Raw genomic sequence first — 24,609 nt, forward strand, 5'->3', positions numbered from 1 at the left:
AGTAGATAGAACCCCAAGTCAATTTTCTTTTTTCTTTTTCTTTTAAAAACCATGGAAAATTTATAGAAAAATTATTTAGGGGTTAAAAAAGCCATTACTTAGATTATGCGATATACACTTAATACTAGCACTCTGCACCAAAACGTTGAATGTTGTTACTATTTGTCTCAAAAAGACTCCATGCGTCGCCGGCCTGATAGATCCGAATAATAACGCGGTTCCTAACCGGACCGCAAATGAGGCTTATCTCGCCCGGGGTCTGTTTACTCTTTGATAGGTCGTAAATTGCTACTCCGCCGCTCTGTTTGCGAATCTAAGAATTGCGGCCATAGCTTATCGAACCCAGTCCAGTCCTATGGAATCCCAGACAAGCATGTCGGAATATAGAGTAGGATTATAAGTGCTTATCAACACGTATCCACAACTCGGAGTAAGGTAAGAACCGGTAATTGTTGTTTATCTACACCGAACTCCGATATCCAGACACCAGAATCGAGAGTACATATATATCTTGTGTGGCCCGTTTCTGTGTCATCGTGGCTTAAGTTTGGGGCATTTATCCCCCCATACTTTTTCCGATCGATATGTCTCCCGAACCGACTCATTCTGAAGAGACGACCCCTTTATTACCCAAATCGCCTACTCAATCTATTAATTCTACTACCGATCACGATGCGTTACTTACGCGTCAAACTATAGCTATTCGCGTTTCTGTCATTTGCATTCTCTCTGTGTTACTTGTTGAAATAGGCGATTTTATGCTCCAAGCACCGCTGGCTCGGACTCTTGAAGACATAATATGTCGAGATTATTATTCGTCTGCTCCCCTTTCTGGATTCAGTGATGCGCCCCGACTTTCAATTCCAGAAAGTCATTGCAAGAATGATGTTATCCAAGGGAAATTGGCGATGTTGAGAGGGTGGGATGGAACTCTTGCTTGTATTCCAGGACTGATTTTGTCGGTACCGTTTGGAATATTGGCGGATAAAATTGGCAGGAAGACAGTGTTGTTTATGAGTTTGATAGGTCTATCTCTGGGGTTGATTTGGGTTCAGGTTATCTGTGAGTTTCTGAATTTGCTAGAATTAAGATGGAGATGGGATCAAGCTGTGGTGGTGGAAGTGATAGGCTGGTTAGGTCCTACGATACTAACTGCAATCCATGATGGCATAGGCTATTTTGACACATTCTTTGATGTTAGATGGATTTGGTCGGCAAATCTTTTGGCCTTGATTGGAGGCGGCTCCGCAGTCACAAAAACCATGTACTATACTATTATCGCCGATGTAGTAGCCGAAGAACAAAGGTGCGTGTGATCCAGTGACATCTTAATCTCACAAAATTTATGCTAATTAAAGGCATGCAGAGCTACAGTTTTCTTTCAAATTGTGTCAGCTTCTCTGATAGCCACTTTAGCTGGTGTACCATTGGCTTGGTGGCTTATAAAAGTCTCAAGCCTACGGGCTCCTATGATGGCAGCTGTTTTATTCGTATTGTTAGGAGCCCTACTTGTACTTCTTCTTCCGGAGACGTTGCACCTCAGGGAACACTTGCGTATTTCTTCACCAGATACTGATCAAGCACAAGAAGAGGTAATTGAATATGAAGGTAGCTCCACCGAGGACGAAGGAGCCTTGACATTTTCGCGAAAGAACTGGTCGATGCTTCTTGAAAAGTTTGAGGAATCTCGTTTTGTATTCACGAATCCAAAACTACTTGCACTTTCTGCTACATTCTTGGTCCAGTCCTTGCATGGAATGATGAATCAGTTTCTTCTTCAGCTTGCCTCGAAAAGACTTGGCTGGTCACTTGCTGATGTATGCGCTGCCTGCTCCTTCTATTCTCATATACATACTGACTTGATAAAATAGGCAAGTTTTCTCATTCCTCTAGCTTCCATCACAAACTTTGTTCAATTGGTATTCGTTCTCCCTGCAATTTACGGTATCCTGTCGAGATTCCATTTGCAAGCTGCTGTGAAGGATCTGACGGTTAGTCGAGGCTCTGCTTTGCTTATGGCATTGGGATCCCTCGGGCTTGCAGTATCCCCCGCTCGAGGTCTATTCGTCATTTGTAAGTCGTCACTACTTCAGTACTTCTAGACTACCCTCGAAACCTCAATGATCATACTGCCGAATATCATGACTAACGAGAGTAGCAACGATCATATTTTCTCTTGGAATGGGTCTACACCCAGCTATTCGATCTCTTCTTACTGACTTGGTGGACCCAACACAAGTCAGTCGATTGTACGGTGTTCTTGCCGTCATGGAGACGATTGGCGGCATGGTTAGTAGTCCGTTGGTAGCAGGAGCTTTCAGCTCAGGTTTGAAAAAGGGTGGATTATGGAGCGGAGGAGGATTTCTGGTTGCTGCAGTTGCATATGCCGCCGCTGGACTTCTAACTTTGTCGGTCAGTGTAAAGAAGGATGAGAGCATCACTCACGACGATGTGAATCAGGTAATCGATGAGGAGCGTTGATGCAGGAATCCCTTTCGTGGAGTATGGGGGAATTCGTGATATGATCTTTATGGTACGTAATAGAGGCATCATTCGTATATTAAAGGCCTAGAAAGCGTTGGATTGAATTAGGATTTGGGAGTGATATTTTTGTAATACCAAGAAGCACATGTATACATGGAGGTTTGATAGTTGGACAATGCATATGTAATCTCTTGCATACAATAAATGCGTTCGAGAGTTCGATAGATCTCGGCTCAAGCCAAAAGCATGAGCGATTGAAACAAGTCAACTGATTCCCCAGCGAGGGCTAATTTTACTGGAGACGAGACGAATTAACCCCTCGCCGAGATTTGAATCCAACTTCAGCTACAGAAGCTCCACTCACCATCCTGATTTTTATTTGACCACGGAACATTCGCACAGTGCTTGAACAATTCGAAACTCGAGAAGAATTAACAAAAAAGAAAAGTAATGTCCTCAAGGCGGTCTCGTCGTCTTCATTGAGGTTTCAAGTCAAAGCGGGCCCCCTTGTGATTGGTCATCACGAAGTCCAAACATCTTTCTTAAAACACACCTCGCACAGTCTCTCCCTGAGCCACCAAGATCAAAGCACAACTTCAGACTCATTCAAAATGTCGACCCTCGAGATGGTTTCCCTTCATTTTCATTATCGAATATCGCCTTACAAATTGCAAGCAAAATGCAGCTTCCAAATGGTGTCAATCGCAAATATGCCATCTTAGCAGGCTTCGCTCTAGGATTGGCCTGGCTTTGGTTTGCGTTTGACCGTCCTCAAGTTATACCTACACATATCATCTGGAATGCCAACTCGGGCGGCCCGCAAACAAACATACCTGCTTCCACCTTAGACCAAAAGGATGTATTCGATTTCCCGCACGTCAATTCCGAGGTTATGAGAGCAGTTTGTGCGACACAAACGTGGAACTCGAGCGTCATATTTACATGCGATAGCAATCAAGGAGGAGTTGGACATGTGCGAAACTCTATACTTAATTGCGTGCGATACGCTATTGGTGCAGGTGGTAGCTTGGTTATGCCAAATATCAAGCTGAGGGAGGATATTCAGGAATTAAACATGATGCCAAGTGAGGAAGGGGAGAAATCTCACATGGGCAAACGGCATGGGCTTGGCTGGAAGGGCCTGGATTACATGTTTGATGCGGATCATTTCAAAAAATCTTTGAAGATGTCATGTCCCGAATTGAATGTTATCGACCATATGGAACAAACTGTTAATGAGAGAAGACGCGGACTTCTGCCCGAGAGCTTATTTATCAATCGACCAACAAGTGGATTGGAACATCCAGAGGAATGGCAGGAAAAGTTACATGATTGGATCGAGAAATGGATGTCACCAACACCACAATCGATACCAATAGTTGTGGACCTGGAACAATCAAATCTCCAATACCCAACTCATGCCGATGGTCATGTCTTCGCTCATGAGTTTGGACAAATAATGAAATTCCGACCAGATGTTCGTCGCCTCGCAACCTCGACTCTACGCGAAATTTCAAACTGGTACGATGTACCACTTAATGTCAGCTCCGCAATTGTTACCCCTTCATTCTTAGGCGTACATTTGAAGACTGAGCCGGAGGGGGCTGAGAAGCGACATGTTGCTGCTGCTCCATTTATGCACTACCACGGTCAAGCCGAAGCATACATTTCACTGGCTAAGTCGATGAAAACGCCACTCATATACGCTGCCTCTGGTGATATTGATTCTACTCACAAATTGGCAGTGGAGGCTAAAACTCATGGCATTGATGTCACCCACAAAGAGGATCTCCTGAAGAATCACGAGCGAGAAGAGCTATCTCATTTGAGATGGGATCAGAGAGCTTTAATTGATTACCTTGTAGTCTTACGGGGAGAATATTTCGCCGGTGTGGGCCATTCAATGTTCTCATGGAATGTAATGTTGAAGAGACATGAGTCCGCACTGTTGAAGCAAAAGTTGCACGACGAAACTTATGCTGATGATCTGAGTAGTCTCTATGGTGTTAGAGAGAGTTATTTGGACTCGGCAAAGTGTATGTGGGCTTAATTTTATTTGAATGATTTGCGTTGGAGTACAGGATGTTTTGGAATATATTGCTTGGATAAGCAATGGGGTATATATACAGAGCTTGCTGGGCTAGCTACTGTTGTAGGTTGAGACAGAATTTAATACATTATCACATTTATTTCTACAAGTTACGTATCTTCTACGTACTTCAGGTTTCCATCATCAACATCATCGCATTTTCCGAACGCAGGTTCCATTCTATTGTTCAAGAAATATTATATGTTCGATGCAGTTCGATTTTACCCCACAATTGTACTAAATTGCTGCTCCTGTGTGTGGAATTACACACTAGCGGACAAGCCCTCTAGCTCCTCCCTCTAGCTCCTGCCTCTACACGTCATTATCTTAAAAGATCTTCTCAATGAAAGCTTAAATACTTGCTTCATAGATGGACGAGCAGTGTTTGCTCATCGCACTGATGACTTTACGATGTCATTCCTCGATTGGAAGAGCCATTGTTTATATTGGTACAAAAGGTTCCTTGCAGGTATTTTCAACCAAATCGAGTGAAAGATTTGATGAGAAAACTTGTGATTCATTGTCTATGTTTAATATCCTATGATTACTAGAGTAAAATGAAGCTTTCCACAATTCTCACAGCCGCAAGCCTCCTGCAGTGTGGAACTGCACAAAGCATTTCTAATTCCGGAGACACTACACTGAATGGAACATTTGGTTATGCAGGATCTCATACCCTGCGATACGACACAGGTAGCTATGGACCGTCAGTAGAAGAATACCATTACTTCTACGATCAATGGCCCATTGGATTGGCGATCTCCAAAACTGGCCGAGTCTTCACATGCTACACACGTGGCACTTACGCCTACACACTCGGAGAAGTAGTTAATCAAACTGTGGAAGCTGCATATCCTTCCCTGCAGTTAAATACTCCTCCAGGAGGTCTCTACAGCGAGTCACATGGCATACAATTTGGATCTTCGCTTCAGGACTATTTTATTTCAGTTCAAGCACTTTTTATAACGCCCGATGACACGCTATGGGTTCTAGATACTGGGCGTCCGACAATCAACGAAAGTCAAGCTCCCAGTATGCCATATGCTGTTTCTGGAGGTCCGAAACTAGTCGCAATTAATCTATCTAATAACTCTGTAACCCGCACATACACGTTTCCATCCAATGTTCATTACCCGGACTCTTATCTTAACGATGTGAGATTTGATCAACGCAACAACATCACGGAGTCGGGGGGTGGGGTTGCGTATTTAGTTGATTCTAGTAATGAGGGAAGAAATGGGTTTATAATATTGGATTTGTGGACTGGAGAGAGTTGGAGGATGTTGAATCAACATAGGAGTGTTTTGAGGGTGCAAGAGGATGTACCGAGTTATAATGGATTGCCGTTCTACCTGAGAGAAACAGGGACGGGAGTGGGGTTTCAGCAGGAGGGATTGGACGGGTTGGAGTTGGGGTTGTGGGGTGATGTATGAATATTCTCTGTTTATTTTCTGCTTTACTGTATCATCATGACGGGAATAATTACTTACGAACTACAGGTCCTCTACTATTCCCCTCTGACATCTAACACGCTCTACAGTGTTCCCACTTCCTACCTCCTTAGTAATCCGTCCACCTCCCCTATCGCATCCAAACTCGCAATGGACAACGTCCACAACCTCGGCCAGCGTGGTGGCAATGCCAATGGCTTCGCATCCGATTCTCTAGGCAATATATACATGCTCATGCCCTCCTCAAACGCAATCTACATCTGGAACAGCACAATATCGCAAGCAGTGCCATTTGTAAGAGATCCGCGGATTATCTGGCCTGATAGCGCGAATGTTGGGTTCGATGGTTACATCTATTGGAACGTCAATCAGTTGCCGTATCAGCCGAATTGGAATGAAGGGGTTGATAGGAGGGTTAAGCCGGGGGTCATGATGAGGTGTAAATTGCCTATCGGGGCGGGCAAGAATATGAATCTAGGATAGGAGAAGTGTAATGGTGAGATTTGTGATGTTGACTTTCATCGCGCTAATGCATGGCCAATTTGTTTGCTTTTATGAAAGATTTAAATAGCTCATAAAGCCAAGGGGGTGCTACCTGGCTGAAGAATAAACACAGGTAGGCCTTTCGGCACATGGCCAACAGACAACCTTTAGCCAATGAAGTGAAGAAGGAGAGAGCTGACATGGAACAAAAAAAGCTAATCCAATCACCGATACTGGGATATGCATACACTCCGTCGATATGAATGGTACCATAGGTTTCTCAATCCTGTATACATAATTATTGTTTATTCCTGACTCCCTGAATCCTCGTCTCTAGACTTACCGTGTCATCTTTTCAGATGTGCAACAGAGTTGGACAGAATCAAAGCTGAATATACTCCCTTGTTAACTGCAGGGTATCATCTGTGATAGCGGAGGTGTCATGTATGCTTCAGTAGTTGGTCTGGAAAGCAAGGGGTCCACCAAGGATTTAATCTGCAGCAGGGTACCGGTATGATTGGCGTCAACAGCCACTTCCATATTTGGAAAGCTGGCTCTTGTTGAACCCTCAAAAGGACGATTACATGCTGAGAGTGGTTAAGGCCATTGCCATCACACTTTAGTTCCCGAGAGGAGATATCCATCTGAAATTCTCACAACTCTTTAATTCATGTTTCCCTGCTAGATTGGTCCGTATTAATTTAGTCAGCTACCGGCATCAGTTGCGATTGGTCACGCTTTTAATGTATCTGGCAGATCTAGTCAAAGCTCTAGACTACTTCTGGCTTAGTGGCTTTCGGGGGTAGCTCCAATTTTCTTGCTTTGGTTCTTTACTTCAACCCTTTACACCCAAATGACTCGGGTTTTAAGTAGAAATTTCTACAACTCACATGAAGTCATTTGAGAAAGAAACTTTGGTACGAGGGATTATCCAGTTTGTATCAATTTCATTGCGCATTCGGAAAGCTCCATATTGCAGCACATGCTTAAACTAGGAGTACGTGAAGATGACTTCTCATTGATACAATATACGAGGTGCCAATGTCAAAGTTTCGAGTTCCTGAAATTCTTCATTGTAACGCAACAGATTAGCCTTGCAGATGGGTGGCTGGCTGAAGGCTGATCGCGACAATGTGCTAATTTACCCGATACCCACGCTGCTACCTTGCGTTGCATGTTTTCAATGATCTACTTGATCATTCTATTTGATCTGACTAAGTTACCATAACCTCTGGTCATACGATGGGCTGGCTCTCTTGCTCAGCCTTGCAACTCTATTCCAAGTGCTGTTTATTTTACCCGCCATGCCAGATTTTGTCGTCGAGGACATTAAATTACTACCGTGAGGTCTTCCCTGTACCATTCGAATCTCTCGGCATGGAGCTCTATTGCTAAGAATGACTCGAGCTCGCCGAATAACGAAATGTCACACTTTCTTCTGGAGTCATGATCCCTACTTTCCATACAGCTCGCGATTTCGAGAATGATTTGCTTTTTGAAATGCCGGGTTGCAAAATAATGTTGTCTCGCAAATTTCATCGACATTCGGGGTTTCCGAGGGTGATAGGCGCAGTATAGTCGGATAAGTTGATGCCATCTCCTACATATAGTACTGTCTTTGTGGCCTCATCGCTCCAATTTCAATTCTCTCTTTTGACTACTGTCTCAACGCCATTACTCTTTCTTTATAACGTGGAATGCAAACACCATAGTTTTTCACACGTGTAAGACTTGTTCGATTAGAGGCGCCACCTTACTTCGCATGAGGACGTTGGATTTTTAAGATTTTTATTGATCTACAAACTTCAGTTTACGACAGTTTAAGACTTTCTTCAACCTCAGCACAAACATTTGGTTAGAACTTAAATCAACGGCAAGAAGCTTCAAATTGGTCTACTTTCTGGACAACGCAACCATCCAGCATGGCTCCATCAGCAATACACAATGGGGCGCTTTCACCCCCTAAAATTCGCCAATCATCCAATGGAAATCACTTTTCAAAGCTTAATGGCTTTAGTGACTTCATGCCATCACCAAGCTTCGACCAACGCAGCATGAACGGAAGCGATTCCTTCCCTACACCTTTACTCCAAGACACAGCTCAAAAGACCATCAAAATGTACCGGTCTGAGCTCGGACAAAGCTCTGATAAATTTCTCCAGAGCTGCAAATCTGTAGAAAGTTTTTTTGACTTTGTTGCTACCATAAGATTGTCGCAGATGCCACATCCTGGCAGTCGTTGGGACAAGATATTAAAATGGGCAGAATTCTTTACAGGTCAAGTATCTACGTACAGTGAGGAGATCTCCGCGTTCACCACACAAAGTGAACAGGCAACAAGCATCATTTATGCAAGCTGCAAAACACTATTGGAGGTTTGTCTCAAAAAATTCCAAACTCAAATTGCAAAGCATTAACTTTTTACTTAATCTTACAGATGGGCCCGAAATTTGTTTCTGGCCTCGAGAAAATATTTGGCGTACTCTACAATTGCAGTATCACACTTGGCTTCCTTGTCCGTCATCATAAACTTCTACACACAATTGAAGAGTTACAAACTGTTTTGGTGGCTTGTTACGCAGATCTATTGAAACTCTTGACTGGCGTTACAATATATTACACGAGAAGACAACACGGTAGGCTCTCTTGAAATATGCAAAGCTATGATAGAGCTGATCGATAGAGTAGATTTGAATTTTAACATTCGTACCTTCGACGAATTGTTTGGCAAAAGCATTGACGACTTCTTCTTGCACAGTGATCTTTTTGTGGATAAAATCTGGTCAACAAGACTTGAGCGTCTAGCCGAGCCTGGAGGTAAGTCAGGAATATCAGAAAGCTTGAATTTGTTTCTCAATTACTAACTATTATCTGATAGATGATTCAGTGGAAGCTGTGAGAAATTTTCTAACCCCGCATGATCGAGTCACGAGAGTCCTTGCGACTAATCGCCGTGCTCATGGGGCCAGAGCCGATTTTACATGCGAGTGGTTTGATAGACCTTTGAGAGAGTTTGTACGGAGCGGAAAGAATATTTTCATAGTAACTGGATCCGCTGGTTCAGGAAAGTCTGTTCTTTCCGAATGGGCTGTTGAAAGACTCCAAGATTTTAAAGGTCGCCGAGCGACAGAAGTGATTCGCTATACCATTGGTTTGTATTTGATTTCCTTTTTGTGATAAAATCTAACACCTTTCAGATGGAACATTGAAAACGGAGTTGTCAACTCTTAGCATCGTCAAGGGACTCTTGCTAAAAATGCTCCAGCTCAGTGCTGGTGATAAAGCTTTGTACAAGGAATTACTTCATGCATATAAATTGCATATACAAGGGAATCCAAGCACCAAAGTTGAGGACTCATTGTGGGCCGCTTTAGGCCAGAGTCTTCGAACCGGCCGGGACCAGACTATTGTCATTGATGGATTTGATCAAGTCTATGGCGGCGAGAGTAACGGATTGGTCTTACTTGAGAGATTGCGCACTGTTGTTTCCAAACACCAGAACACAAAATGCATTATCTTCTCTCGACCACTCACCAAGCCAATCCCCGGGGACTGTTCTCACTTCTCAATTGGCATTCAACATACCATTCAAGATGTTCAGTACTTTATTGAATCGCAACTGTCATCGACAATGAATCTGAGCCAAAAGGGCATTTCTTTGGTAACATCAAAGCTTGCGCATGCTGCCAATGGTTCATTTGTATGGTCCCAAAATGCAATTGATATTCTCAAAAGAGAACAGACACCAGAATCCACAATCCAACGTCTGGATACCCTCCCAAAAGACTTGGGTCAGCTGCTCGATATCACCATTTCCTCGATTGACCTGAAGGCGAGAGACACAAAGTCTATACTTGCTTGGCTCTTGGCAAGCGAGCGCCCTTTGCTCATAAGTGAAGTCAAGCAACTGTTGGAGATTGACACCGCGTCTTGTCAGAATATTCCAAGAACAACCCGTGTTGAAGATGATATTGTCAACTCCGTTGGACCATTGGTCAAATTGGATGATGGCTTTGTCCGATTCTCTCATGATCTTGTGAAGCAAAATATTACCCAGAGATCGATGTCGGTTGTTGATTTCAAGAACACGGGCGCCTTTCCCTTCCATGTAAAAGAGGCCCATTACGACTTAGCGTTGAGATCGCTAGCTTACATAAAAGCCTCCATTGCTAGAAGCTCGGCTCACTTAAGCCTTGTTACCATGACAGAAGAGGAGTTGAATGAATTGTTTAAAACATACGAATTCAGTCAATACGCTTCTAGGTATTGGATAATGCACTTCAATGCATCCCCAATGAATGAGGGGCCCCAGCAAAAGCTCACTCCTGGGTTCAAAGCCTGCTTTGCCGACTCTGTCTCCCTGGCATTAATTGAAGGAGCTTGCTGGGAATATCAATTTTCACTTCAAGACGTGTTGAATAAATTGCAGTTGGCTCTTTCTATACGTAGATCTGTGCATGGTGAGACTTCAGAGTCTGTACTCCAGACTATACTCAACATTGCGCGATTAGGGCAAATCAATGTTTCATCAAATGTCGAATATTACTACGATGCATGGAAGCTTGCAGAAGCCCTTCGTATCTCATCAATAGCCTTTAAATGTGCCCAAAAGTACGTTGAAAGCACATCCTCAATTACTGTTACAAAGAAGACCGAGTTTGTCGTACGCAAGATTGAACTTCTTGAGTACATTGTCAAGGTGCAAAGATCCACCGATTCAGTCAGCCAAGAAACCATAACATTTGCCGAGACTCTAGTTCAAATTTATGTCACTATCGGCGAAACCACCAAGGTTATTGAGTGGCAAAAGTATACTTACGAATTGAACGTAATGGTTCATGGAGAGTCAGCTTCACAGACTGTTAAATCATGGGAGACATTTTCAAGGAGCTCAACTGAGATTACTAAGATGGAGCAAAGTACCAGTAGTCTACAGCAAGAGTACGAAGTCAGTATCCGAAGATTGAGTGCTTCTGATTTGAAGCGTCTTGAACTCTCATGGGCTATGATTGAAAAGTTTGAGAAGGAGAAGAACACTGTCAAGACTGAGGAGATACTGATCAGTTTATGGCAAAGTTTGACAAATTTAACACATACTTATGATATCTCTATCCAAGAGAAGAAAATTGAAGTTGCCCTCCGCTACGTTGAGTTTTTGAAAAGAGAACAAAGAATAGCTGAAGCAGAGAGTATACTTCGAAGCATCCACATTGATCTCGAATATGGCGACATTCAATCTACTACCTTGATCAAGCATACGAAGTCTGTTGCTGAACAGTTGCAAAGCATTGGGTCAATAGTAGCAGCTCGTCTCGTGTTTGGTAGTCTATGGGAATACTACGTCAGAAGTGGCAAACAAGGATCTACAGAGGCTGAATCTGTCTCCAAAAGCTTAACTCAGATTACCGAGACAAAGACAGAAGAAACCACATGGGATGTCACAACGGTTCGCGAAGTATTTGAAAGAACTCTCGTCAGTAAAAGTACCAAAACTATTGATACTACGACTATAAGCCAAGCTACATCGTTATGCGCTACTTACTACTCAGAACAACGATGGTCTGAGATATCCCAGGTGGCAAATTCAATTTTGCTTCGGCTTTGGCCATCATTCTTAGGCAACAATGTCAACGTACCTCTGCCAGCCAATTTCACTGCAGAAATCTTGGAGCTCCTCAATCGACTATCTTTCGCACAATTAAAGCTACGCCAGCTAGAATTAGCAGAGGTTACCTACCGAAAGATATTCTACGCTGTTGTGGCCACTCCAGGAACCCCGGATGAGCTCCTAGAATCTACATCTAAGACATTGATCGATTTCTACGAGTCGCATTCTATGACTGCAAAACTCATCATTGTTTACCGTGATCTTCACCATGAGATCGAAAAGAGACATGGTAAGACACATACATGGACAATCAAGACTTTGTACTTGTTGGGCGATTTAAGCATGCAAATCTACAACATCGCAGAAGCTGAGAGTGCCTATCGCACCATTCATGTCAACCTGGGCAAAGGAAATCTGGAAGTGTGCCACAAAGATGCGCTTCGCGCGGCTTCGGCTCTATGTGTTATCTATGAACAGCAACGTCAGTATGTGCCTGCTCAAAAGATTTGTGGCTCTCTCTGGCAGATGCTACTGAAGCATGGAAAAGAATATGATATCAAGACAGATTTTGCCGAAGATCTGCATCAACGATACGTCCGTGTTACTAGACAAGCATCTGAAACACATCACAGCTTGTTACGTCAGCTCGCTGTTGACTTCCGTAGAGTATGTGTGACTTTGTACGGTGTTCATAACGAGATCACAATCAAAGCCACACTTCAACTCGCTGAGCTTTATGAGGATAGTGAGCAGCATCGCGAAGAGGCCATATCTTTGTATGAGGAAGCAGATATCAAATTTCATGAAGCTCCAAAGGGACAGATCACTGCGGTCACTTCAGCAGCTGTACTTGCTTCAAAGAATCGTCTACCTCATCTATACTCCATTTCCAAGCTCTCCGCGTCGACAAAAGCCATTGTTTTGAACAAGCAAGAGTTCAACAAGTTTCGTACGGAGAAGGGATACGTTTATCGTGATACTCTTCTCTGGCTTGGACACTTAACCAAAGCGTTGTCTAAACAAGATAAGCCAGAAGCTATTTTGGAGGCCCAGCAAACTCTTGAAGTATCAATCCTCGAAGTTCTCAAGACCGAGAAGAATTCCCAGATTTTAACAGACTCAGCAGTAAAATTTGCAACGATTTACAAAAATGCAAGATTGGAATCCGAAGCAGTGAGATTGGTAAAGCAATTGCGCTCACAGGCAATCTTTGCTCATTCTAATCTGAAGCTTGACCCCAATTTCAAGATGGAGAGCTATACCTGGGTTTTCCTGGTTGCTTTCGAGTCAACTATCACTGGAAGAAAGGAACTCTACTCATCAATCATGGCCGATTTGTTCATGGAAGTCTTTTTATACCAAATGTATCAACGCTCGATCACTCAGAAGATGTTCTTTACGACTGTTCTCTCATATGCTTCCAGGCTCCTTGAATTCTTGATGGATGTCGAAGATGATGCTGGACTCGAGATTGCCAATAAATCTATCCTAGAATACTTTGCAACTAACTTGGATGTCAAAAAGAACTTGAATAGCGATACTCTCCGCGAATTCTTGCACATCGTCCTTATGAACCTCAATGAAGGCGAAGCTGAAATCTCTATCTTGAGAGCAGGTCTGGATGCGACAAGTGTCCATATGAGCAAAGGCAAATTTTCAGAGGGGCAAGAGCTTGCTGAATACGTCGATCGCTTTCAGAAGTTCTATGGGGGATATGATACTCTTCCTAAAATAGATATGGGTCTACGTCTAGCGCAAGTGCTGGTTGGCAACAGAGCTAAGCATATCAGTGATGCTCATCTTCGCGCTTCTTCGGTTGCTTTGTCAGGATCAATAATGAAACAGATTATCCAGCGATTCCGCACCGACAAACTTCAGATCGTGGATTTGCCAATTGAACAGTTAAATAGTGTGTGTGGCTTGCTTGGAGAAATTCAAGACCTAGAAACTCTTGAGGTAAGTATACTTCCACCCCTCTCCCTCATTTTGTGTCAATTCTAACAATTAAACACAGTGGCTCCTTACTCAATTATGGAACTCCCGTCATTCGCAACTCTCTTGGTCTTCTTCCACAATCGTGCATATTGGCCGACTCCTCGTCGAAACTCAATTCTCCAGTGGTCATCAAGACCAAGCCACCCATCTCCTCGAAGACATGTGCTACAACATCCGTCGTGTATGGGGTCCACTCGATTCCACCACTCTCGAGATGCAGAACCTGCTCTCTGCATTCTATACCGCCTCTCCACATCCAGATCTCAGAAAAGCAATGCGTATTCATGAAGACATACTTCGCAGTACCGTCTCCGATGCTGGCGATGAGTTACCCAGCGATCAAGTATGCGTTATTGCCATTGCTCAACTGGAGCTGCTGAAGAGAGCTTATTGGAGAAGCGGGACTTGGGATAAAGATGTCAGTGTGTACGTCGACCTTTGGAGACAGATAGAACAAGAATTTGAGAGCGAAAATACGTGGAAAGGGGCAGTGAAGGTTCTTCAGGATGTCGATAAGTGGAGTGTTAAGAAGGGGGAAAAGGGCGAGAAAGATGATGATTTGGGTGTTTGGAAGAGACCCGTAAATTTTGAATTTATGACGATGGAGGTGGGGAGTAGACAACATTCGAATATGTTGAGAAAGGTTAGTAGTAGAATTTGGGGGTTCTCGGGTCATAGTCATAACCATGAGAGGGAGAGGGAATAGAGGAGTGTTTGACTCGAAGCTGGTGGAGATGGAGAGATAGTGCTGAGGAAATTGCAAGGAGAAGAGTCGAGTGGGTGTCTTCATTCATTATTTAGTTTCTTTGGCTGTTTCTTTGGCTTGTGTGTATAACAGGTTTCTTTTTGAGTCTAGTTCTTTCGGGGGGCCTTAATACATGGTTTTTCTTTAGGATTATTAAACATTACTACAATTTTCTTGGCGTTCATCTCATCATTCTATTACTTTTTGCTGCATGATTCGTCTAATATACCTGGATATGTTTCCACAAGCTGCTGGCTCCTGCAGTGTTTCACGCCACCTTGAGCTTTTTGGAGCCACTGCTTCAATTGGCGGGGCCACAATTGCTTAGCTTTCAACGTCCATCACCAAACCACCTATATCCTTATTTTAATGAAAAGAAACACGCTCAAATTACAGACAAGCACGTTTGAGTAAAATACGAGGATTTTCCCGATACTCCTCAATTATTATGGAAACTCTCTTGGCCGATGTTACAGATTAAATCAAATAAACACGTCTGAGATAAAGCATATTTCCATCGGATCTTCTTCCCAGCTACAACAGGGGTGCATTACTTTCTCTCCTACCAGTAGCGAGGATCAGATATTAAAGTTCCCACTCAACCCACCTTTAAAGAATTGGCAAAACCATTGACATCTTCAGTGACCCATTACCCAGGGGTTCCCAGGCCCGATTTCAGCAAGTGTCCATCGCGGAGTGACATCTCCCGTGTGGGGTCCCCAGAAATTACTTTCTTAATAGCCGGCCCGAGCCTCCGATTATCCCCTGCGTATCCTTTTCGGATCTTGAATTTCTCCGCTGACCAATCTTGTCGTGCGAGTTCCTGATCAGCTGGAATTCTTCACGGTGATATAGCAAGGATTCGCAGGGTATAAGGATGTTTCGGAATGCTTCAATCTATTCGGATGCTACCCGTCATGGATCATTTCGGCATTGTGGGAGATGTTTCCCTTAGTTTCTCGTGGTGGATTTTTGGTATATAGATAGATGATTGTCCTGAAGTACCCATTTTCTTCTGAGCATCCATCTTGCAAATTTTTTGGCTTTGTAACTCAAGTCTGTGTGATTTTGAGAAAAGACCTAATTAATCATGCTTTTGAAAAGTTTTGTCGCCGCGATTGGTGCCTTTGTGGCTTCGGTGGATGCTACCATTTACTATGCAGGAGTAGCTGAGAGTGGTGGAGAGTTTGGAGTTTACAGTATGTATTCCTTCTACTACTTCATTCTTCAGCATCTGAAAATATATTGGATTATGTTAGACGATCTAATGCTAATGTTCAATAGGTGGAACCGGTACCGTGGGAACAGGATTGCCGGGTGTGTTTGGTCAGGATTATGCATTCATTAACACATCTGCAATTGATGTTTACGTGGATAAGAACAAGGTAGGTTGATAGCTTGACTCTCTCTTTCATGGTTCACAAAGAAGATAACTCGCTGCGAAGAACATTGACTAAAAACTTTCTAGGTCAACCTATTCCGAGTAGCATTCCTACTCGAGCGAATGTGCCCTCTCGCTACCGGTTTAGGTGCTACATTCGACGAAACTGTAAGACTCTTCATCTTTCGCCTTCATCATTAACCGGGCTCACATATAAAACAGCATTACGGCCACTTCGCGGATGCAATCAACTATATCACTAAAACCAAGTCATCCTATGCCATCCTAGACCCTCACAATTATATGCGTTACAATGATCCTTCTTCTCAGCCATTCTCTGGATCCGTGATCGGTAACACATCAGATCCTAATGCTGCAACCACGGCACAATTTGCTGCATTTTGGGGTGAGTTGGCGAAGAGATTCAAGAGTAATACGAAAGTTATCTTTGGATTGATGAATGAGGTCAGTTGATACCCTCCCCCCCCCCAAATGTCCTCTCTTCCACCCGAAAGCCATCGAAGGAATAGTCAAGTCTAACAAAAGCGTTAGCCTCATGATATGGCCACGAGCTTGGTAGTTGCAAATAATCAAGCTGCCATTACTGCGATTCGTAAGGCCGGTGCTAAGAATCTGTGAGTGATCCAATTTTCCATTAAAAACGATATCATAGTTAATAAAAAAAAACAGGATCTTGGCACCAGGAAACTCCTGGACAGGAGGACATGCTTGGACCCAAGGCAGCGACCCATCTAGCGCCCTGATGCAAACTCTCCAGGACCCTCTCAACAATACCGCAATGGACATCCACGAATATCTCGATGTTGATTTCTCAGGCGGCCACTCTGTCTGTGCATCTTCAGCTCCAGAAAATCTCGCCCCTCTGACCGCTTGGCTCAAAACCTACAATCTCAAAGCCATGATTACTGAATTTGGTGGTGCTAACGGCACAGAATGCGCTCCATACATTAAAGGAATTGTTGATTACATGGCGCAAAACGAAGAGTATATAGGATGGACAGCTTGGGCGGCTGGACCCTTTTGGGGAACTTACTCGCCATGTTGTGCAGATTCGCAACAGTGGGGAAGTTTGGAACCGGGAAGTGTTGCTTCGGATGGAAGTCCAGGGTGAGTTTATTTATCCATTGAATGAAAGATTGATATGCTGATTGATGATAGATTGTACACAACTGTTTGGTTAAATGTTATCCAACCATTGTTGCCAAAGACGTTGCAGAAGTCGGGAGCAGCAACTGTGCACTGAAATTAGTTGGAGTGTGATCCGAGTGTTGTGATTTGAATCAAACCCCAGGTCACTTTTTTGGACGACTTTTTTTCTTAGATTGTATTGTCTAAGTCACAGAAACAGTTAGTTCTATGTATATAAATCTGAATGTGATCTTCAATTCTATCCCATAAATAAGATGAGACGTTCCGGAGTAGATGCCCTGACATTAGTGGATCCTGTGTATGGTCGTATGCATGTTCGTGTGTATGTAATTATATTACTAGCGGTCGTTACATAATGCTTGCTATACATTATTCTCAAGATAATTAGTCGGTAAAATGTGTGTTACCTTGTTATTACCTTGTTTCACCTCGCCGGTGTTATGTAAGTTAATAAATATGGACACAATTTATCAATGAACCCTCCGCCGATGATTGAGTCTGTCATCTCAAATTAGACACTTCTGACTAATGATTCTCATGTTATGTGAACTGAGATACTATAGGCAAATGGTTAGCGATTGTTGAATTCGAATTGAGCTATTACAAAATTTGAATTCTTGAATCGCAGATATGATGTAGAGAATTTCTACATTAGATTTGGATTATATACGTTGTGTAAATGTTGTCTCGTAGCGGACTAGTACTAGTGAATTTTTTAATTTTTTTTTAGCGATATAGAACCTGAGCCTTATGGCAAATAGCCACGCGTGGGCCACACCGTTAACTGACAAAAGTGCGGGATCTAGCGGTCTGTGGCTCGTGTGTGGAGTAAAAATACGTCATAGGCCTAGAACCCCTCGATTTCTATATGTCCTTCCTGCGATAACGATTTCATCGCTAAATACTGTGAAAGGACCAGAACTGCACATATATAAATATGAGCTAATAAAATAAAGTCTGCGACAGTGTTAAAGGGCATTTCTTTTTGAAAACTATCTCTGATTCTCGTCGGATAAGGTGAACACACCTTAGAGTATAATGCCTTCTATCTTCTGACCGCCAATACCCGATTCCCAATAGCTGAAAGCATCTCAACAATATATCGAAACATTGTAGTCCAAGCATCAACGCCATCCCATGCCATGGTACAATAATCCATCGCCTCCATCCTAAACAATAACTCCATCAATGCTACCATGTGTACCAATACACTCATCAATAATTCGAACTATCCAGCTGCCATTAAAAGATCTACCCTGCCTCAAATATCAACCCCAACTCCGATTGTATGATATAAAGTTTGCTGAGTGTGTTACTTGATAGAGTTCGATCGTAGGTTCAGGAGAGGGTTCCACTGCAGCATATGTCAAAGCCGGAACGAACATGGCAAAATCTTGGAATTGATTTGTCGCACATTGAGGGGTAGACCCAATTGAACGAAGGTGGTTGTGGGTTCTATCATGCAATGAGGCTTGAGCGCGGCTAGGAAGACTGTAGTATGCTGAGAATGAAGGCGCTCTATTAGGAAGATTGGAAGATACTGAGATCGGATATGCTCGATTGGAGGGTAGGCTCGCAGTTCGTGGTCCTGATTCAAGATCAGGCTCTGGTATGTCTAGTTGACTAGCCATTAGATTCCGGGTCATTATTTCATGATACGTCGCATACCTGGGCCGGATTTTGGCTTGCACATGACATAGAGAGAAATAATTGCAAGGAGAACGCTTGTCAGGCCAAAGCATATAGCAATAATGTCGTCGATAGCAACTAAATGAGCGGGTTAGATTTAGAGTATACGTGGAGTTCCGTTGCTGGTATATGGCAGGCTGAAAGATTCTTTACTGACGCATAATGAAGATGATAGCAACTTGGCGCAAGAGGTAACGATATCTCTGTGGACTGGTTTGATTGTGTTCACACAGAGACAGCTAATGATTTCGATTATTTTGTATATGTATCCAATATAAGTAAAAAGAAAGGTGACGGGAAGGACTTTACATAGAGGTACTACTCGAGTAATATACAAGAGGAATCGCTGGGACCGCCATCCTCTGGCCTCTGTCCAAGGATGAAAGTTCACCTCTTGATCTAGGCATATTGTGGCATTGGTGGCATAATAACGATCGTTTTTAGAATCTCACTTTATACTAACTGATTTGGTTTAAGGTAATTATTACGAAGAGACGACTTACCTACACAGAATTCATCGCACCATAGGAGTTCCTATATTTCTGACCAATCCCATAAAACAAGCATGTCTGACAAGTGGAATTTGACATCCGCCTTACCTATTATAATTTATTACCGATAAAGGAAGCGACGAGTATACCGTATTCATTCGAAAAATTCGCTTACAACCATGGGTTAGGATTGTGGAAAACACCAGAGCTGTTTGATTCGTTATATCAATGGATTTTTCATTGGATGCCTTATATCTCTGTTGAATACTTCTATTTTGAAGCATTTAGAGGGAAGCTAATTGGCCGCTTAAAGTAATAATCCTTGCTATCTTTGGGCGGATTGATTCGAGTCAGCAACATCATCATCTTGATTTCTGGACCACTCAACATTGTTCAAGCTTCATCCGGATAGTGCCGGATCAAGTCCATCCATCATCTGTGCTGCACAAATTCCGAAATCGAGGGCGGGGACATGCATGACCAGTAGGGGTGATCTCAGCGCTAGTAGAGGCTACTTCGGGTACTGGGGGAAACAAATCGGGCGCGGAAGAATCGATTGATGGTATCGAGGTCGGTATTTCTCGGTATTGGCAGTGCACTCGATCATTGGCTGGTTTTGCCTTAGAGTTCAACGATCTTTTTAGAATATACTTTGATACGATAATATTCTATGTGTTGGTGTTGGTGTATGCACGAAGGGCGATTAAGGGTAAATAAAGGAGGGGCAGCTAAAGATACAGCAAGGACCTAATCTCAGCGCTAGTAGGGGCTATCTCATACACCACCCGAGGACAACAAATGAAAGGAAACAACGAACTGAGTCAAAGGTACACATCAGGAAAAGTACAACACACCAATTGACATGCATCCAATGTCGAATTGCTAGCTGCGTTGGGTTCCCACGTAGCCACACTATGATGTGGTATGGTTGTGGTTGATATGGTTGGTATGGCTTGGTATGGTTGGTATGGTTTGGAGGGTATGGTATGTTATGGTTTGGAGGGTATGGTATGGTATGGTATGGTATTAATTAATATCTAGGAAAGAGATCTTCTGAAGGTACAAAAAACATACTAAGCAAAGGAATTACAATAAGATCCTATTTATAAGATGAACACTCTTCATTTAGGGGAGAAGACTCTAAATAAGCCCAGGTCGTTGATCCCGTAATATTACAGCTTTTCTGTGACCTTTAGAAAACAATTCAAGTCAAGGAAAGCAATCGAATTAGGGAGGTGTTGTAGAGCTGATCAAGTGCTGCTCGTTTTTCTCCCACTGCCAGACTCGATGGCAAGATCTTGATTTCCCTCCTCTGCCGTGGAGTCAACAAACTACTTAGAGGCCTTGGATTTAACACAGCCTTGTCCAGGCGTTTGAAGCATTTTCCTCCATCGTTGAAATTGATGTGACCACATTCAGCAGATCAGCCGCCTGCTCCACCTCCCCCCGGAGACAACATGAATCTCATGCGATGAATTGTTGGTCCCATGGACTTGGCTGTGCATTGAATTCTGTACTATACGTGCATGCGGGGATGCTTGCACGTATAATCTATTCTAACTGGATATCATCTTCCAGTGGAGAAAGAAGAAAGAGGGAAAAGCCATCTTCCACATTTTCTTGCCAAACCCTTGATCGGTCGCAGCTGTAACCCTGTCTAGTATTCCCCTCCCCTCTAAACAAATCTTTTGATTATGTATGGTGTGTAGCGGTGAGTAAGGGGCCGATGGAAATCATCACTCCATACATGAAATTTCGAGCCGATATCAGATTATTCAGTCCCGTGGAGGAAAATCGATTCCCCGGTTGAGAGCCTTAATTTTGAGGCAGCAGACCTTTGAGACTCAAGCCGTCCATGATCCATGCACGCACAGCTGCTTGTTTGCACGTGATGTGTGTACGGCACGTGGCTCAAATCTCTCTTAGTGGGCTTTTTGCGCGATTAGTAAGCAAGTGCAATTATCTGGTGATCCCGCAATCCCAATTCTTCAACTTCCAGTCCTCTCAATATCGGTAAGTGATTGAATAGTACCTCCTTGCAATATGGATATAAACTTTCACTTTGATATATTTCAATTCCCCTCTTACCATATATTCCTATCAATAAAACATTCATGAACATCTCCAGTATCTGTTGATTTTTTCTGTTTCGTCGATTCCTCATGTCTTTTCAAGAAACCTGCTTTTTGATCCCATAACTTGCTGAACTTTGGCCAATCAAATTTGAGTAGCCCTGCCATCTACGATCCTGTTCCAAGGTATTTTGGAAGTTTGCCAACAGATCGCCCCTGGGATGTGAGCGACGCGCTGCCATCTTCACTGCAATTTTACCTGCAAAATGACATCGTCGACCCAAAACAGGGTCGCACCCCTGTGTAACCTGGATAAATGTATAGATAGCATTACATTAGTAGGTCCATTGGACCCTGAAATCAGTCTGTTGTGCTCTTCTCTACAATCAATCGCATGTATTTCGAGACTCGAACATATCAAGGCATCGATCTTCTAAGCGCGTTCTGTGATTTCAGTTAATGCTACAACTTCAAATTCGTGCTGCTACGACAATTATACCAAATCTTCGTTATATGGAGTAACAGCCAGCGATTGGAGAAAGCACCCTCAAAATGGCTCACCAAGGCTCACCACAGTCTTTGCCATCGTCTTCAACAACTGAGAACCCAATTGTTGCAGTTGGTAGAAAAGTAAAGTCGGTTCTGACCACACACCAACGACCTACCATTCGTATCTATCGCGACTCGTCGAATGCCGAATCACGAAATGTTCCCTCAGCAAGAGACTTTTGTGAGAAATCTTCCTCAACTCCACTACCTCATGGAAGTACACAGCAAAACCGCACAGGGCTTTCAGAACAATCCGTCACTCAGGCGGCAAACCACCCTCTTCCATCGCAAGGAAATGCATTTACCAACCGCTTTCGGTCGCTATTTGGTCGCGGGGAGTACTCTAAAGAGCCCGAATCGTATGAGCATGAATACGACCCTGATATGGTAGATTTGCTAGATGTTGTGGGCATGTATAGCCATACCAGCTTTTCAGCTACTAGACTGACTCTCTGCAGATCCTGAAATATCCACTCTCTCCACTCTTACCAATGTCCAGAATTCCCTCTTCGTGCCTCAAATGGGAGGCTTCGTTAATCGTCAACCGACATATAAACTTTCAGAACGCCCGGGAGAAGTACGCACGATTGATAAGATCAAAGCAAAGTTGAAGAATCTACGAAGTCCAGAAAAACAAGCGGATAGTGATACATGGAAGCCGCCAAAATTAGAGTATGCCGTTTTGCCCGATGGGGAAAGGCTTGGTGGTTGGACAACCGCTGAGGTGGATGAGCTAGATGATCTTGTTAGACATCAACTTCATTCCCGACGAGCAAAATTCAAGCGTTCGATGAAAGGATTTGGACAGTATGTCCGCAGACGTGAGTCAATTCTTCACTACAGGTTTGCTTTTGACTAACCTGATTTGTGTAGCTTTGGGACTATTCATCACAGTATACGCAACCTTGATCACGCTATTCGGTGCGGCCTGGGTACTCTTTCTTATCGGCTGGATATCCCTAGGTTCTCAAAAAGATTACATTGTCAACATTGTTGATAATGTCCTCGTCGCTCTTTTCGCAATCATTGGTGATGGTCTAGCCCCTTTCCGTGCAGTTGATACCTACCACATGGCCTATATAGCACACTATCACCGCAAAACTTGGAAACGTCGCGAAAAGCTCGGTCTCCCAGAGCTATGGGACCATAACGATCTCCCAGAACAACGCAAGGAAGATATTGCTCCACCTCCTCAAGTCGATATCGAGAGTCTTTGCGCCCGTCGAATGCCCAAAAGTTTCGCACGTAGAATTGCGCCTCGCATACCCAAGAAGTACGCCGATAAAATGATAGCTCGCAATCAAACAGAAGTAGAACCAAACTATGAATATACCGTTCTCTCCCCAGAAGAGCAGAGTGTCCTCGAATACCACGAACGAAAATTTTCCAAAAGTCACACATTCTATAAGCCACACGAGACAGAAACCCATTACGCATTCCCTTTGAAATTACTTTTTGCCGTCGTTTTATTACTCGATTTACATTCTTGTCTTCAGATCACGTTAGGTGCATGTACATGGGGAATCTCTTACAAAACTCGACCATTCGCCCTCACGACAGTCATTCTATGCTTTAGTATCACTTGCAACATTATGGGAGGAGTTCTAATATCCATGGGCGACAAACGTACACGCAAACATGACGTTATTGAAAGAATGATGAAACAAGAACTTACTTCTGAAGCTATCGAAACGATCAACACCCGAAGACTCAAAGAAGCAGAGGAAAGAGGAGAAATAGATCCGGAGATTCGAAAGAGAAGAGAAGAGGAAAAGGAAAGAGAGGAGAATGAAGAGATCAAGAAAAGCTGGAAAAGCGTACCAAGCTTACCGAAGAAGTTATTGGGTAAGGGTGAGGATCACAGGCAACCGAGTTTGCCTGTGGAAGCTAGAAGTTCGAGTTCGAGTACGCATGTAGATTCGCCGAAAAGGGCAGGCTCAAGTTCTTCGAAGGATAAGAAGTCAAGCAGACAAGGTGGTACAGCTCTACAACCTGTACAGGAAGTTCCAACAGTAGCTCAGCCAACGTATCCACAGCCGGTAGCGAGAAGAGGGGAAGGCGTGGTACCGCCTAAAAAAGGGGTGGGGCAAAAAGTTTTGGCGGGGTTCAGGAAGGCTGATTTGGATAGAAGCTAGTGGTATTTCCCACTGCATCTAATAAGCATTTTTTTTTTTTTGCGAGGATCACTAGGATGAGAACATGGTTTTGAAGAAAAGATGGGATGTATGGGTATTTGGATATTATCGAAAGTTTAGCGAGGCGTTTTTGGAAGGGTCAAACGAGTGAATATCCTAGATCTTTAAGACCTATATGGAATGCAACGACATGTCATGAGATAGTAATGAATATTATATAATAACGATTTCCAATAATTCTATTGCCATTTTTTCTGCACAAGATCA

At 43.3% G+C, this 24,609-nt stretch overlaps 7 protein-coding genes across 11 annotated transcripts; 6 read left to right on the forward strand and 1 right to left on the reverse strand.

Moving 5' to 3' along the window:
* Positions 1-366: 366 nt before the first annotated feature.
* Positions 367-2,784, forward strand: BCIN_16g02980 (hypothetical protein). The gene is made up of 5 exons (XM_001551820.2): positions 367-1,062; positions 1,174-1,306; positions 1,367-1,817; positions 1,872-2,073; positions 2,159-2,784. Exons 1-5 carry the CDS (start codon positions 585-587, stop codon positions 2,479-2,481), a joined length of 1,587 nt encoding a protein of 528 aa, XP_001551870.1. The 5' UTR covers positions 367-584; the 3' UTR covers positions 2,482-2,784.
* A 70-nt stretch (positions 2,785-2,854) lies between these two features.
* On the forward strand, positions 2,855-4,782 carry BCIN_16g02990 (hypothetical protein). The gene has a single exon (XM_001551821.2). It carries the CDS (start codon positions 3,164-3,166, stop codon positions 4,532-4,534), a length of 1,371 nt encoding a protein of 456 aa, XP_001551871.1. The 5' UTR covers positions 2,855-3,163; the 3' UTR covers positions 4,535-4,782.
* A 136-nt stretch (positions 4,783-4,918) lies between these two features.
* BCIN_16g03000 (hypothetical protein) lies at positions 4,919-7,010 on the forward strand. 2 transcript variants are annotated; one of them, XM_024698035.1, is made up of 2 exons: positions 4,919-6,000; positions 6,073-7,010. In XM_024698035.1, the coding sequence occupies exons 1-2, from the start codon at positions 5,131-5,133 to the stop codon at positions 6,505-6,507; spliced, it is 1,305 nt and encodes a 434-aa protein (XP_024553852.1). In that variant the 5' UTR covers positions 4,919-5,130; the 3' UTR covers positions 6,508-7,010. The 2 variants fall into 2 exon arrangements, with proteins under 2 accessions (XP_024553852.1, XP_024553853.1); XM_024698036.1 differs by having other exon boundaries at positions 4,919-7,010.
* Positions 7,011-7,817: 807 nt separating this feature from the next.
* On the forward strand, positions 7,818-15,254 carry BCIN_16g03010 (hypothetical protein). Its single transcript, XM_024698037.1, has 6 exons — positions 7,818-8,882; positions 8,945-9,143; positions 9,196-9,324; positions 9,386-9,658; positions 9,705-14,071; positions 14,130-15,254. The coding sequence occupies exons 1-6, from the start codon at positions 8,430-8,432 to the stop codon at positions 14,814-14,816; spliced, it is 6,108 nt and encodes a 2,035-aa protein (XP_024553854.1). The 5' UTR covers positions 7,818-8,429; the 3' UTR covers positions 14,817-15,254.
* Positions 15,255-15,655: 401 nt separating this feature from the next.
* BCIN_16g03020 (hypothetical protein) lies at positions 15,656-17,641 on the forward strand. Its single transcript, XM_001551825.2, has 7 exons — positions 15,656-16,054; positions 16,140-16,240; positions 16,324-16,404; positions 16,459-16,701; positions 16,789-16,871; positions 16,927-17,364; positions 17,416-17,641. Exons 1-7 carry the CDS (start codon positions 15,946-15,948, stop codon positions 17,498-17,500), a joined length of 1,140 nt encoding a protein of 379 aa, XP_001551875.1. The 5' UTR covers positions 15,656-15,945; the 3' UTR covers positions 17,501-17,641.
* A 455-nt stretch (positions 17,642-18,096) lies between these two features.
* On the reverse strand, positions 18,097-19,656 carry BCIN_16g03030 (hypothetical protein). Of its 4 annotated transcripts, XM_024698041.1 has the most exons (4): positions 19,253-19,656; positions 19,075-19,173; positions 18,434-19,021; positions 18,097-18,363 (listed from the first exon to the last, which is right to left on the reverse strand). In XM_024698041.1, exons 1-3 carry the CDS (start codon positions 19,254-19,256, stop codon positions 18,675-18,677), a joined length of 450 nt encoding a protein of 149 aa, XP_024553856.1. In that variant the 5' UTR covers positions 19,257-19,656; the 3' UTR covers positions 18,097-18,363; positions 18,434-18,674. The 4 variants fall into 4 exon arrangements, with proteins under 4 accessions (XP_024553856.1, XP_024553858.1, XP_024553857.1 ...); XM_024698038.1 differs by having other exon boundaries at positions 18,097-19,021; XM_024698040.1 differs by having other exon boundaries at positions 18,434-19,173.
* A 2,270-nt stretch (positions 19,657-21,926) lies between these two features.
* On the forward strand, positions 21,927-24,587 carry BCIN_16g03040 (hypothetical protein). The gene is made up of 3 exons (XM_024698042.1): positions 21,927-22,616; positions 22,666-23,028; positions 23,081-24,587. The coding sequence occupies exons 2-3, from the start codon at positions 22,728-22,730 to the stop codon at positions 24,340-24,342; spliced, it is 1,563 nt and encodes a 520-aa protein (XP_024553859.1). The 5' UTR covers positions 21,927-22,616; positions 22,666-22,727; the 3' UTR covers positions 24,343-24,587.
* The last annotated feature ends 22 nt before the right edge of the window (positions 24,588-24,609 follow it).

Source organism: Botrytis cinerea, chromosome 16 (assembly GCF_000143535.2).
Source record: "Botrytis cinerea B05.10 chromosome 16, complete sequence".
Taxonomy (NCBI): domain Eukaryota; kingdom Fungi; phylum Ascomycota; class Leotiomycetes; order Helotiales; family Sclerotiniaceae; genus Botrytis; species Botrytis cinerea.